General features: G+C 45.0%; 1 protein-coding gene across 1 annotated transcript in view; it reads right to left on the reverse strand.

Annotated features, from left to right (window-relative positions):
• Positions 1–14,579, reverse strand: part of IGSF10 (immunoglobulin superfamily member 10) — a 92,702-nt gene extending 78,123 nt beyond the window's left edge. The window contains exons 1-3 of the mRNA XM_085853457.1: positions 14,407–14,579; positions 12,750–13,030; positions 6,687–6,855 (exon numbers count right to left, since the gene is read on the reverse strand). Coding sequence (XP_085709583.1) covers positions 6,687–6,855; positions 12,750–13,030; positions 14,407–14,463 — 507 coding nt within the window. The 5' untranslated portion in view covers positions 14,464–14,579. The remainder of the gene's footprint in view (positions 1–6,686; positions 6,856–12,749; positions 13,031–14,406) is intronic.
• Between the last annotated feature and the right edge of the window lie 421 nt (positions 14,580–15,000).

Below are 15,000 nucleotides of genomic sequence, written 5' to 3' on the forward strand. Positions count from 1 at the left end.
GACTCGCCTGCCACGCCAGGGCACGGAGTCGCGGCCAGGCGGGACCACGTCGACGGACGTAGGAGAGGGACTCGACGGCCCAAAGAAGTCACCATTTCTTTTCGGGGTTTTTTTTGAATGGAACTTGTGGCGCCGTGTCTTGTGAAGTAAAACTGTATAAGTGTTGCCGTGTGTCGGTCTTAGTTGATTGTAGCTCTGCGTCGTCGTTGCTTTATTGTTTTTCTTCTTGCATTTGCTTTATGTGCATTCTAATTCTGTTTGGCTGTATATGTGTGCTCTGTGTCTGTATGAATAAAGTGCTTGTGTGAACTTGTTCCCCGTTTCGCTGCGTCCTTCCCTTTGTTGAATCTCCATCTTGCTTCACGTAAAGGGTTTGTAGTGGAAGCAATATGCCCGATAAGTCATCGGAACCGTTGAGGCCGACGATAACACAGCTCGGTTATCCCGATAGTACGGAAGGGACCGCTAAGCGGCCCGTGTCCGGAGTACGACCTGCGGCGAGGTGCGATCGCCGGTTTACCATCCGCGTGGGTACTGAGGTAGGTCGAGTTTGGCGAACAACCCTATCCCCCACGCGGGTGGCCGAATGGCATGATCATGGTGAGGCCGAAAGGCCCACCCGTGACTAGCTCCCGGCGTTAGTCTGAGAGGTCACGACAGAATTGTCTGTCCGGTGGGCAATGTGTCGCGATTCGAGTCACGTGGCCGATTGCACGCCGGCGGGCGCGAATTTGCAACTATATATATATATATATATATATATATATATATATATATATATATATATGTATATGTATATACATATGTATATATGTGTGTGTGTATATATATATATATATATATATATATATATATATATATATATATATATATATATATATATATATATATATATATATATATATATATATATATATATATATATATATATATATATATATATATATATATATATATATATATATATATATATATATATATATATATATATATATATATATATATGTATATATATATAATATGTATATATATATATGTATATATATGTATATATGTATATATATGTATATATGTATATATATATGTATATATGTATATATATATATATATATATGTAATATATATATATATATATGTATATATATATATATATGTATATATGTATATATATATATATATATGTATATGTATATATATATATATATATGTATGTATATGTATATATATATATATATATATGTATATATATGTATATATATATATATATGTATATATAATGTATATATATGTATATATGTATATATATGTATATATGTATATATGTATATATATGTATATATGTATATATATGTATATATGTATATATATGTATATATATATGTATGTATATATATGTATATATATGTATGTATATATATATATATATGTATATATATGTATATATATATATTGTTGTGGTTGACAATTCGCAAACCACCATTCAGGTCCCTTAGGTGAGATATCTCTGTAAGTATATGTGTAGTTAGGCCCAAACCCGTTGTTTGAGGGAATAAATGTCATTCAGTCGGGCTGCGACTCTTCCAGGATAGCCGTTTTCTTTTACTATCTTTATTTTGGACCAGCCGCCATTACTACCACCACCAACCACGTCTCAACAGCCATCACACAACAACCACAACCACAACGCCGCTTCACAACAACAACCACCAACCACAACGCCGCTTCACAACAACAGCCACGACCTTTACCGTCACAACTTGCCACCATCGCATCACCACCATTCTTGCGCCACTTGTGGGCACCGATACTGGACTCGTGCAGGGCGCGCACCGAGCAGCGTGTTCCAGAAACATCACAGACTTTCCGAGAAAAACGGATCAAAACGACTCACGCCCACTTCTGTTCCGTCCCTATCGGAGAGCGTGGGGCGGTGGCCCCGCCTCCAGGGCGTTGGAGTGAGGTCGCTATATGCAAATTCATGGATCAAAAGCATTCACGCCCCACTTTTCCTCGGTCCAATGGGGAGCCAGTTGGAGGTGAAGGGTCGGAGGTAAAGGGTCAAGGTGGGGAGCGAAGCCACGGGGGATATAAACGGCCGCGCTCGCCAAACAGTTCAGTTCGGAGGAGAAGTTCGAGTTCGAGTTCGCGGTTGGGGAGTTGTCGGTGGAGCTGGGAAGAAGTGGTAGCAGTCAGAGTGAAAAAGACGGAGCTGTGGAGAGGTGGCGGCGGCGAGAGGCGATCGAGGGGTGCTCGCGTCGGAGTCGGGGGAGCTGCGGAGGGAGAGAGGCCGGCGGCGCGACCGAGGTCGAGGTGGAGACGCTCGTCGCGGGACCCGAGACAGGGTGATATCCTCCTCCCCCCGAGCATCAACAACCCCCTCCTGTTTCCCCCCGCGCTGAGATAGTGCGACAAGGGGCCCCTTTCCCACCCCTACCAGACACTCTCCGCGAGGCCCGCGGAGTTGAGGCGCCACCGCCGCTCTGCGTCTCATCATCAGACGGGTAGGCCCGACACGGTCTCGGCCCCAGGCCCGCCCCTCATCCTGGAGGTGGTTCTCTTTTTCTTTTTGCTTTTGGAATATGTGTTGTCGGCGCCGTCTGTGAAGTAAAATTGTATAAGTGTTGCCGTGTGCTCGGTAGTCGGATAGCTCTGCACTGTGTTTCTCTTTTATATTTGCTTTTTGTGTAATATTGTGTTTCCCTTTTACATGTGCTTTTGGTGTAATTGTATATGTGTGCTTCCCGTTCATCGCGAAATAAATGTGAGTTATGTTGAACTGTTTTTCCGCTTAAACCGTCTTTTCTTTCATTGAATCTCCATCTTGCTTCACGTAAAGGGTTGGTCGTGGGCTAAAACGCCCGATAATTAATCAGGTCCGAACCGTCGAGGCGGCCGATTTAATAACACCGCTCGGTTATCCCGATAGTACGGAACGGGTCGCTTAAAGTGGTCCGTGTCCGAAGTCGACCTGCGGCGAGGTGCGATCGCCGGTCTACCCTCCGTGTGGGTACTTAGGTAGGTCGAATTTGGCGAGCAACCCTATCCCACGCGGGGGCCGATTGGCACGATCGTGGTGAGACCGAAAGGTCCACCCGTGACTAGTTCCGGCGTTAGTCCGAGAGGGTCACGACTGGATTGTCCGTCCGGTGGGCGACGTGCCGCGATTCGAGTTACGTGGCCGTTCGCACGCCGGCGGGCGCGAATCCGCAACACTGGTGTCAGGTCGTGCGATATAAACTCATCGCCCTCCTCGCGGCACTGGTATCGGAGGAACGGGAAAACGGGCTCTCCTGTCTCCAATTAAATTCACGGGAATTGGTCCAGGGGTGAGAGGAGCGACCCCGATTCCCTCCAAATTACGAACGAGCTAAATTAACCCTTTAAGAGAAGCAAGATGGCGTCTCAAGGCGGCGGGAGCCGGGGTATTAGAAATGGATGTAGAAAGTGTAGAATCCATGGCTCAGGATGAAATCCCCGTGCAGGAAATGTTGGTTGTACAGGAAAACGAACTCGCCCAACTGAACCCAGAGCCCGAAATGGGTGCGGCAGCGGCCGCGGTGTATGACACCTCCCCTCCCCCTCTCCACCAAAACCCTTCCCCAACCCCTGCCGAAACGGCTCACCCAAGCGCACCCGACATGGCCCAGCAATTCACCATGCTGGCACAAATGAATGCGGAAATGAAAGGCATGAACAAAAAGATGGATACAAATACAAATGAAATGAAAAACGAAATGAAAGGAATGAACAAGCAAATGAAGGAAGAAATAAAAGAGCTCCGGGGTGAGACGCAGAACATGGGCCGATGCCTGCAGGCGGGCATGAAAGGCCGTTAGCAGGGAGCTTAAAATGGCGACTCCACGTGTGGGAGCGAACGAGCTGGAAGGGGGTGCAACGGCTGTCGGGCCCGCGGTGGAGGCGGGTGAAAAAATAATTCGGGGGGCGTGTTGGGCGAGGGTCGTGACGATGACCGAAAGGGAAAAATTAAATGGGGAGACCAAAACGTGTGAGACGAGACACGAGGTGACGACAAAGGAAATAATAATAGTTGAGACAAGGGAAGAGGTGACTGAGTTGGCAGAGACACGGGAGATGGGAACGATAGAGGGAAGACTACACGATGAAGACGGGGTAAGTGACGCACACACACACACGGGGGTAGTGGAGGACAATGGGGGTGAGCTCGCGGACTGGGTGTAGGCCCGGTGCGAGCAGCTGGATGGCCTCCTCCAGGAACGAGGGGAGGGAGTATTCCCCCTTGAGGCGAGTCACGACCAGGTGAGTTCGGTCGTGCTTTGCGAGGTTGAGAGGACGGGTGCTGTGGACAGGTGCACGGAAAGCTTGGGGGGTATAGAGGCCCCGGAGACTCTTGTGGGGACACGAATCCCCAGTGTGGTTGTCCCTGTATGTGTGGTGCAAGGTGTGAGTGCGTCCCCGTGTGTGGAAGCCACCCCGTGTGTGAGTGGTGTGGTGGCGATGGTGCAGGAGTACGTGCTTCCCAGCACGCCGTGTGTGGATGAGGAACCGTGTGTGGAAGAGGCCGTGTGTGTGGATGAAACGGCCAGTGTGGATGAGGCACCGCGGGTGAGTGCCCCCGCGTGTGTGAGTGAGGGACGGTGTGTGGATGAGGCACCGCGGGTGAGTGCCCCCGCGTGTGTGAGTGAGGCACGGTGTGTGGATGAGGCACCGCGGGTGAGTTCCCCTGCGTGTGTGAGTAGTATGGTTTGTGTGAGTAGTGAGGCACGAGTGAGTGGAAGGCCGCGAGTGAATGGAGCACCACGTGTGAGTGGTATGGTTTATGCAAGGGAGACCGTGTGTGTGAGAGAGCGGTATGTAAGGGAGATGTCGGTGGACATGTGTGAACATGCAGCCGCGTCTCCCGGTGTGAGTTTAATGGTGTGGAGTGTGAGCGTCGTAACACGCAGGTGTGCGTGGGTCGAATGGCGACGACGGCGACATGAGAGGAAAGAAAGCCGAGTAGCGGCTGTAGTTGTTTCGGGGACCATGCCGGGTTCACCCAGCAGTGAGCATGAGGTCCGTGCTGTGCAACGCACGAGGCCCCCACGTGCTCGCTTGCGAGAGTGAAGTCCCGGTCCGGAAACGCACGCGGTGGATTTGCCGATCCCGCGGACGGACAAAGTTTAGGCAGATATCGTCGTCGTCGGCGCCGTCTGTGAAGTAAAATTGTATAAGTGTTGCCGTGTGCTCGGTAGTCGGATAGCTCTGCACTGTGTTTCTCTTTTATATTTGCTTTTTGTGTAATATTGTGTTTCCCTTTTACATGTGCTTTTGGTGTAATTGTATATGTGTGCTTCCCGTTCATCGCGAAATAAATGTGCTTTATGTTGAACTGTTTTTCCCGTTTCGCTTCGTCTTTTTCTTTCATTGAATCTCCATCTTACTTCACGTAAAGGGTGGGTAGTGGGCTAAAACGCCCGATAATTAATCGAACCGTCGTGGCCGACGAATAACACCGCTCGGTTATCCCGATAGTACGGAACGGGTCGCTTAAAGTGGCCCGTGTCCGAAGTCGACCTGCGGCGAGGTGCGATTGCCCGGTCTACCCTCCGTGTGGGTACTTAGGTAGGTCGAATTTGGCGAGCAACCCTATCCCACGCGGGGGCCGATTGGCACGATCGTGGTGAGACCGAAAGGTCCACCCGTGACTAGTTCCCGGCGTTAGTCCGAGAGGGTCACGACTGGATTGTCCGTCCGGTGGGCGACGTGCCGCGATTCGAGTTACGTGGCCGTTCGCACGCCGGCGGGCGCGAATCCGCAACAATATATACATATATACATATGTATATATATATATACATATACATATACATACATATATATATATATATATATATATATATATATATATATATATATATATATATATATATATATGTACAGGGGGCTGAAAAAGTAGGTATACAGTAATGAAAAACAAAACGTGCGCAGAAAACGTATTTTATTGATTATACAAGCATATCAATAATAACATACCAATAATAAACATATCAATAATAAACATATTAATCCCTCAAATGTTCACACTGTTTGCCCCGGCATTCACACACTCCACCAGTCGAGTGTGGACACCCATGCACACTCTGGCACAAAGGTTTCTATTAGCTGTTAGTATACCTACTTTGCAGCCCCCTGTATATACTGCATAAAGCCACACAAACTAAGGCCTTTGCTGTTTCAAACCCTACCTGTGTTCCACCACAGCTGCAAACATTCACAAGTAGCACGTACCTGATAATCCCAATGCTACTTGTGAATGTCTGAGGCTGCAGAAGAACCCAGGTAGGTTTTGAAACAGCAAAGAGCTAACTTGTGTAGCTTTTCTTGGTTGCTTTATGCAGCTTTCCGATTTGTTATTACCTCCAATTGCGGGTGAGGTGTGTGTGTGTGTGTGTGTGTGTGTGTGTGTGTGTGTGTGTGTGTGTGTGTGTGTGTGTGTGTGTGTGTGTGTGTGTGTGTGTGTGTGTGTGTGTGTGTGTTAGTGTTATGTTGGAAGAATTGAAAACTTATCACAATCCTATCGAATATGAGTTCCTCATACCTGCACAGCTGATTTATTTGAGAGGTTGTCTCCTTTAAAAGCTTACATATGAATGTTTGAAGCGATAAGTTGGTTTTCCTGAAATGATAAAATGTTGGTGTGAGTTGTGGTGTCACATTCGTGAGACCTGTAATGTATCGAGCGATCCAAATGCTCCAGAAGGTAGAACCTCAATCTCGTTTCCGTGCAGCAGCAGCAGCAGGACTCGTGGGAGCCCCATAAAAGTATCCTTTTTTAAAGCCACAATGTTGTTGTACCTGTTGGTGAACACTTGTGCACATATAGGTTCATCCATTCATGCATTTTGTCTTCAGAAACCGATTCGCTAAAGTTATTTTGCGCTGCAGTGTTGAACCATTTAAAGGATGTTCTTACGGGTGGGTAGACCTGCTTGGATGAGTGTCCATGGGCTTGGTTGGATATCTTTATCACAAATTATGGTGGTGTTATGATAAAAGCAGATGAAGGATAAAAATGACCAGGTAATTAGATTATGAAATTCTCTTTCTGCCAAAATACACCATAAAATATTGCAAATGTATTTTCATCAAAGCAACAGTTGAATTACAAATCTCTGTTCACTGTAGTCTGAATGCAAGGTTGAGCACCTTGTCTCAGGTGGAGAGAGAACCTGTCCGATAGTTGGGGCAACGGAGTTTTCTAAATCTGGTCCAGTGTTCGGAATCCAGAACATGAGCAATCGGAGCTGTTTTTGCCATCGTGTTCACATATATAAACTCGTATATAGTCGTTTTGCCGTGGTATTTCGAAAATGCTCGTTTGAGGATGGGGTGGTGGGGTTCAAAAAATCATCCCCAGAACCATATGAATGTCGTGATAATGAACCTTTGGTGTAAGGGGCATTATCCTCCCTCCCAAACTTGGTAACACTTCTTCCAAGTTCTGGCCATTGTGATCAATCCTGTGACAAAGCAACAACACTTACTTCGACGAGTTTAACTAGTTCCAGGTGATGCCGAACAAAAGTCTCGATAGGAATTTCACTTCAAATTGGATGTTGCTGTGCGTACTGGGGTAGTAGAGCCAACTGGATTTTGGGGTGGTGTGGTCGGGAGGAGGGGTGTCACAAATCCTTTTTTGGAGCCCAACTATCAAATATTTGGTGTAAAAATGCAACTGATATTAAATAAATAAAAATAATTAATTAGCCTTTGGCAATGTACAGGGTGATCCAAAAGTTTTTTGATAACTTGTGGAATATTAATTGTTTTTTGAGGGGGTTTTTTTTTCCTTTTTCTCATTATACAAACTCACATTGCTGACAGAGGTCGTGGATCTCACTGATTGACATTGAGAAGCACATAAATGTTCTCAAGTTAATGTAGAAATGTGAAAGTGTGCCTGAAATGTATCGCCAGTTCTTCCAACAATGGAATGAATTGCCTCAAATTGCAAGAGATGAGGAATTCAGTAACATAAAAGTTTGAAGCAATTATGTCAGTGTATCATCTGCCTGCTGTTGAAGCTTTGTACTCTAATGACAGAAGAACACAGACATTGTATTCATGGCCATGGTATGAAGTAACAGGAATTCCATACCACCTCTGTCAGCAAAATTTAGCTTTTCCTATTCTTTGGCACATGGTCTCATGAAGAATGGAAAGGCCAAACCATCCACACCGCCATTGTTGCACAAAATGACAGATGATCTTGCCTTTTTAATTTTTTTCTCTCTTTTTATGTGATCTAAGGCTCGTAGTGGAGCTGCCACACACAATGGATGTACAAATGAGCATACGTGATACCACAAGACCTTTGGATGAGACAAACAGCCATTGAGCTTGTGGGAAGTGTTGCCACTTCCTTCCTTCCTTCCACCTCGGTGCTGCTTCATTGGGATGAAGATTACCACACTGTGGTTGTGCGCAGGTGTGGAACAGTGTTGCTACAACCGAATTATGCAAATACAGTACATATAGAAAGTTTGCACCCCCTTTAAAAATTCTCACCTTTGGTTGCCTTGTATCCTGTAATTAAATTGCTTTAAATCAGACTTTTTCCACTTTTATTTACACATCATAATCTACAACTAAAAAGTGAAAAACAAATTCTATAAATTTCAGGGAAATTAATTAAGAATACAAAACTGGAATATCTTGGTTGGATATGTGTCCACCCCCCTGATAATAGCAATTGTAAATTAGCTCAGGTGTACCCAATCACCTTCAAAATCACACACTAAGTTAAGTGACCTCTACCTGTGTTAAATTCTCGTGATTCTGATTATTTCAGAATAAAATCAGCTGTTCCTGTAGGTTTCCTCTGCTGGGTATTGCAGTTCACAGCAAATTCAAAACCATGAGCACCAAGGAGCTTTCAAAAGACCTTTGGGATAAAGTTGTGGAAAGGCACAGATCAGGGGATGGGTATAAAATATTTTAAAGGCCTTGAATATCATTTGGAGCACACAGGCAAGGCAATCATTAAGAAGTGGAAGGTGTATAATACCACCAAGACCCTGTCTAGATCAGGCCGTCCCTCCAAACGAGATGACCAAGCAAGGAGGAGACTGATCAGAGAGGCCACAAAGAGGCCAATGGCAACTTTGAAAAAGCTAAAGGCCTTTATGGCAAAGACTGGTCACTGTGTACATGTGACAACAATATCCCAAGCACTCCACAAGTCTGGTCTGTATTGCGAGGTTCCCACTGTCGTGCGATCCGTTACGAATGCCACGATTGGCCATTCATAGCTGATCATGGAATTTCTCTGAAAGTCTCTTCCCACTACCACGATGCGCGGCACGATTGAAATCGTGGTCTCACAGAGCGTGGTGTTTGTCTTATCTAAGATCGATCCCGATCACCACGATTAGGAAGCACGATTAGATGCGATTTGTCGCGCTTTGTTACGATGCAATACGATCTGATACGATGATCCCGATTGACAATTGATCGTGTTGATCGTTGAAAAATTTTGAACCGTTCAAAAATTTTCTACGATTAACACGATTTCCACGACTGACCTCAAGATCTGGTAAGATCTGATAGGATCACCACGATTAGTCCACGATTAAGACCACGATTTCAATCGTGCCATGCATCGTGATAGCGGGAACCTCGTTTATGGTAGGGTGGCAAGAAGGAAGCCATTACTCAAATAAGCCCACCTTGAGTCCCGTTTGAAGAATGCAAAACACACTCCAGAGATTCTGAAGCCATGTGGCAAAAAGTTTTGTGGTCTGACGAAACCAAGATGGAACTTTTTGGTCGAAATGCAAAACATGAGGTTTGGCACAAACCCAACACAGTACATTACTCAAAAAAACACCGTCCCTACTGTGAAGCATGGTGGTGGCAGCATCATGTTATGGGGATGTTTCTCATCAGCAGGGATTGCGGCACTTGTCAGGATAGAAGGGAAATTGGATTTTTTTTTGTATACAATATCGAGGCTCGTACACATACATACGTATAACAAAGGGAGCAGGAGGCAAGAGTTATGGGAGAGGAAAGCACAAAACATTGGGTAAGAGAAACATTTGATCTGTGGAAGGGAGGGGGGTGGAACGGGGTAAACGAGATGGACACGACAGGGACTTTCAGGAAGGAAAGCATGGAATTTGAAGGAGGTGGGTTTGAGGTGGATGAACGAGGGTAGAAAAGATCGTGGTTTTGGATGGGTGAAGATAGATAGATGGATGGAGCAAAATACAGAAAAATCCGAGAGGAAAACCTTCTGTCCTCTGCACAAAAGATAAAATTGGGATGCAAGTTCACCTTTCAGCATGACAACGACCCAAAGCTACACTTGAGTAGTGAAGGAACAAAGGTGAATGTCCTTGGGTGGCCCAGTCAGAGCCCTGACCTAAATCCAATCGAAAATCTGTGGCATGGCTTGAAGATTGCTGTCCGTCAACACTCCTCATGCAACTTGACTGAGCTTGAACAGTTTTGTACGGGAGAATGGGTAAATATAACCCAATCAAGGTGTGCAAAGTTGGTGGAGACCTATCCCAAACAGACTCACAGCTGTAATTTCTGTCAATGGTGCTTCCAACAAGTATTAACTCAGGGTGGTGGACACATCCAACCAAGATATTCTAGTTTTGTATTTTTAATTAATTTTATGAAATTTGTAGAATTTTGTTTTTCACTTGGAAGTTGTGGGTTACGTTGTGTAAAGAAAGGTGGAAAAAGCCTGACTTAATTTCAGGCTTTCAGACAACAATAGGTAAAAATTTTGAAAGGGGTGCCGACTTTCTAAAGGCACTGCACAGTATATACATGTGCAAGTAAAAGTTACGTTTTTCTGAGAGAGGTGGGATGGAATTCCTGTTACTTTATACCACTTTCCAGGGTACTCTGGGTACCAGCGACGTCACAAAAGCATGGCCTTTCCTCAGGAGGAATCCCTCCTACCCATGGATACCAACATATGTGGATTGGCTGTGCTCTTAACCTTTCAAATGTTGAACGTCAAGCAAGGAAGAGCAGTACGTACCATTTTTAAAGTCTTTGGTATGACACGGCCAGGGTTTTCCAGTTGTGAATAGTGACACAACTTGACAAGATTATTCAGAGCCGGTTGCGATTCTTTCAGATAGTCCTGTGAAATGGTGAAATGAAGGACAGCACAACTCTGTAGTGGTGGATATATATGTACCTGTGTTGTTGTGTTGGTTCACAGAATCTGCATTGCATAGTCGATGCAAAAACACACCCTCAATGATGACGTGCTCTCCAGTTCACACTTCACATGTAGATCAGCAATAAAACATTGCAAAGTCACTATCCGTCGACTCGTGGTTCAGACTTGCTCATAACTAGAATAGTTTTCCTCCAGGTCACCTACACATGCGATCACCACCGTAAAGCCAACACTTCATGGACTGAATAGACCTCGACAATAAATTATTTATTTTTAACTTTTAACATCACAACAGAATTATCTTGTTGTTGAAACGAACATTTTAGGTTGGTTGGACAGAAATTAACGGGTGGATCATCATTGCCGAATGTCGTTGGTAACACAGTTCCTGTACTGATTAACCTTTGCAGGGTTCATCTCTGCCAAGACAATGCACAATGGGAGCAATCCAACATCTAAGACGACACAGCGTTGACCTTGAGACAGTACAGTTGTACACGCCGATAGGTTTCTGGACCTGAATCAAGAGGGTCCACATTTCACAACAATGTACCAGGTGCAGGAGAAGCTGGGTTGGTGTGCATTTTATGGATATTTGAGGAGAAATTTCAGCTAAATCAACCCAATCCAGTTTATTGTGAGAAACAAATCCCCTAAGTGCTTGTCGGGAAACAGTTGAACTCAGCTGGGATAATGGTATGGGTGGGTATATCATTCAACAGGGTTATAGCACACTTCTGTTTTGATTAGGCTTCTGTCACAAGAGAAATTATGTGAAACTTCTGCAGACATCATTGGCTCCAAGCCTCAATAACACGATATGTATACCATGTTCTGGCAACAAGACTGGACACCTTTCAAGATCGCAGCATTGTACAAAATTACTTGGGCATAGTTTTCCCTAGGTGTTGGATCGGCAGAATGGGAGCCATTGAGTGGTCGCCAAGATCCAAAAGACCCAATACTTTGCTTATGGGCTTCTTCTACTAGGCTTGTATAAAGGATTTCATTTATAAAACCAATTTGTGTGACTGCGTAAACTTCGTCATCAAATAATATCACAATTTTGTCCCATTAACAAAGACCTTTGTCCCCTTGTTTGTGGTCTGGTCGCTAAGCGGTGGGGGGGTGAGTGACGATCAACCACAATGTTGTCGGTGTGATTAGGAAGCGTTGTTAGATGTTGGTTAATGTCTCATCTTTCATAAACGTACTTCTGGATGAACTACGAAGTGTTCAAATTTTTTTAATTAAATTATGTATTCTTGGCCTTAAAGCTCTTTCACTACAATTCCTTGGAGACACCATGATGTTTCATGAATGATCACTCTCGAACAGGCAGTTCAGAACTTGTAAGGTAAATTTAACATAAACAGGTTTATCACCCTCACCAGAGGAGGGGGTATTGCATCTGGTTGCGTTTGTTTGTCTGTCCACTCAGAATGTGCTAAGGTAGGCCACAAATGCCACATAGTGGTCACCAGTAGTACGCGTTTTCTTTTTTGAACTGAGTACCTCTATAAAGTATGCGAAATTATAATTTGCGAACCCTTTTGCTCGAGTTAGACATGACCATCACGGGAAGCAAATCCCATGCAATACCACATACGCGAGGTTGATGCGTCGGCTGTGAAGAGGTAGATTGGGTGGGACGGCACGCAAGTGACGGAAGGTGCAGTGAACCTCGCCTCGAAGAGAACACGAGCAGGGTCGCGGGCATGCGGAACCCGTTGGGTCCCCAGACACGAGACAGCACAGGTTGAGCATGAGAGGAAGTGCATAGAAGAGATGCCATGAGGGCCAGCGTGATGTATCCATTGCATTCCCGCTTAATCGAGAAGAAGAAATCCGTGGATCTCCCTGGAAAAATAATTCAATCGGAGAAAATGAAAGTATCTTGCAAGTTTTCATCCACCTTTATCATTATATTTCGGAAATTTATCAGGGAAATGGAAAGGAATACAAGAAGGGAGGTAGGTTTTCTAAGTACTTTCAAGAGAATACATTGGGTGTTTACCATTGCCTACCGAGCTGTGAACAGCCAAAGGAATCGAATCCCCACTGGCAAGGGCAATGAAACAAGCTTTACCCACTCATTAATGAGATGGTCGACCGAGACCATATTAACATAAAAGCTAAGGATGGTCGGTTTGCCATGTTGGGGTCCTCAGTTCCTATGTTATTGAGACCAGAAGTCTTTCACCAATGGTGGTCACTCCAAAGGGTCTGTGATCCAAAATTCAGAACAGAGTCAGTACCATAGACAAAGCTGGGTTATGTCACATGCATTGTTCGACCAAATCTCCATCCTCAGTGCCCTTCATCCAGCGGTCAATCCATTTTCCTTCTGAAGTCCTTGACACAATGTAGGTGGCTATGCTAACCTCTTCAGTGGATGCAAAGCTTCTTCCCTAAGCTCGTTTTATATTGTGGGTAACTTTTGGAAATCGTATGGACCGAGACCCGGTGAATACGGTGGATAAGGCAAAAACCTCGCACTCCCAGTACTCGAACAGGTCGCAGACATTCCATTTTAAATGCGGGCCAGAAATGTCATGGAGAAAAGTTGTGTAAATCAGAACAGCTGGACACTTTTCGAGTGATCATACATAACTACATGGTAGCAGTCTCCATTCATCATTACACCTTGTGGGACTTCCCAGTTTTGCAAAATTCTAATGTGGTCGTAAAAGATGATGTGAAACAGCTTGATGTTCCCTTGTTGGTGTTCAGATGCAGAGAGGTCGGCCCTTTCCAACTCTGCTGAGCAAGACTTCAGTTCTGGCCCTCACTGGTGGCACCTGGCTCCATATGCAGCAATGACGCATTCCAAGAAAGTGTCACCTTCGTGATGAACACACCAGATGCTGTTGAGATGGAAAATTCTGGTTCAGTTCCTGCTCCTCCGTGAATACCTGCGATACACGATGAGATCCTCCGTTGCAGTCACACGGACTGTTCATTGATGTGTTCCGGACTCTTTCACAAGTTCTTCGATTGTGATGCAGTGTCGTGAAACAAGAATTCGTTCATAACAGCAACGTTGTCCTTGAAATTTATCGTGGAAGTCCTTCCTTCACGAGGTCCATCATGGACATGCATTTTACCTCCCAGAAATGATGATTACCCACCACTGAACAAGTTAAATGTGTAATTCTGAAATGTGCTTTTACAATCTCGTGTGACATTATTCATTGCGAGATTTTTTTAAGACTTGATTCTTTAAATACGTGTACCTCCAGCTCGTCTTCACCGTGTGCAGGCGTTCGTGCCACGTCGTCTTCACTGTGCATCTGACGGGTTTCAGCGTCCCAGGTAGCGCACTCTGCATGCGGTCTGAATGTGATGGGAGAGGGTTGGGAACTCACCAACTGCACTCCGCACACCACCGCCTTGTCTGTTCGCCCCCTCTTTGCTCTGACCTTCTGAGCTTCTTGAATTACTGAGACTGACCGCTTGAGCTTTGCCAGTTCCCAGGAGGCTCCACCTCGTTTATTGTTCAGCCCTTGGTCGACTGTTCAACTCCTTGTGAGAAACAGTCCTCCTCTGCTAAAATTCTCACCCCCCCCCCCACTTCCCACACCACTCCCCTCAGCCCAAATATTCCCCTCCTTTCAGCCATAACATGTTATTCATACAACTTTACGACTTTGCAACTCGTTAATGTTTTATCTTGTTATTGTTCAAACTATTTATAATGTTTATTTTTTTTTTATTGAAACATTCACCCAAACGTCCAAATCAAAACACCGAAAGATCATCTTTACAAACTTGTTTCTGCAATAATCATAAATTTGAACTGGTCGTAAAACATTGGGGTCTCGACATGC

This window comes from Eptatretus burgeri, chromosome 14 (genome assembly GCF_056783735.1).
Source record: "Eptatretus burgeri isolate ZD-2024b chromosome 14, Ebu_testis_v1, whole genome shotgun sequence".
Lineage (NCBI taxonomy): Eukaryota > Metazoa > Chordata > Myxini > Myxiniformes > Myxinidae > Eptatretus > Eptatretus burgeri.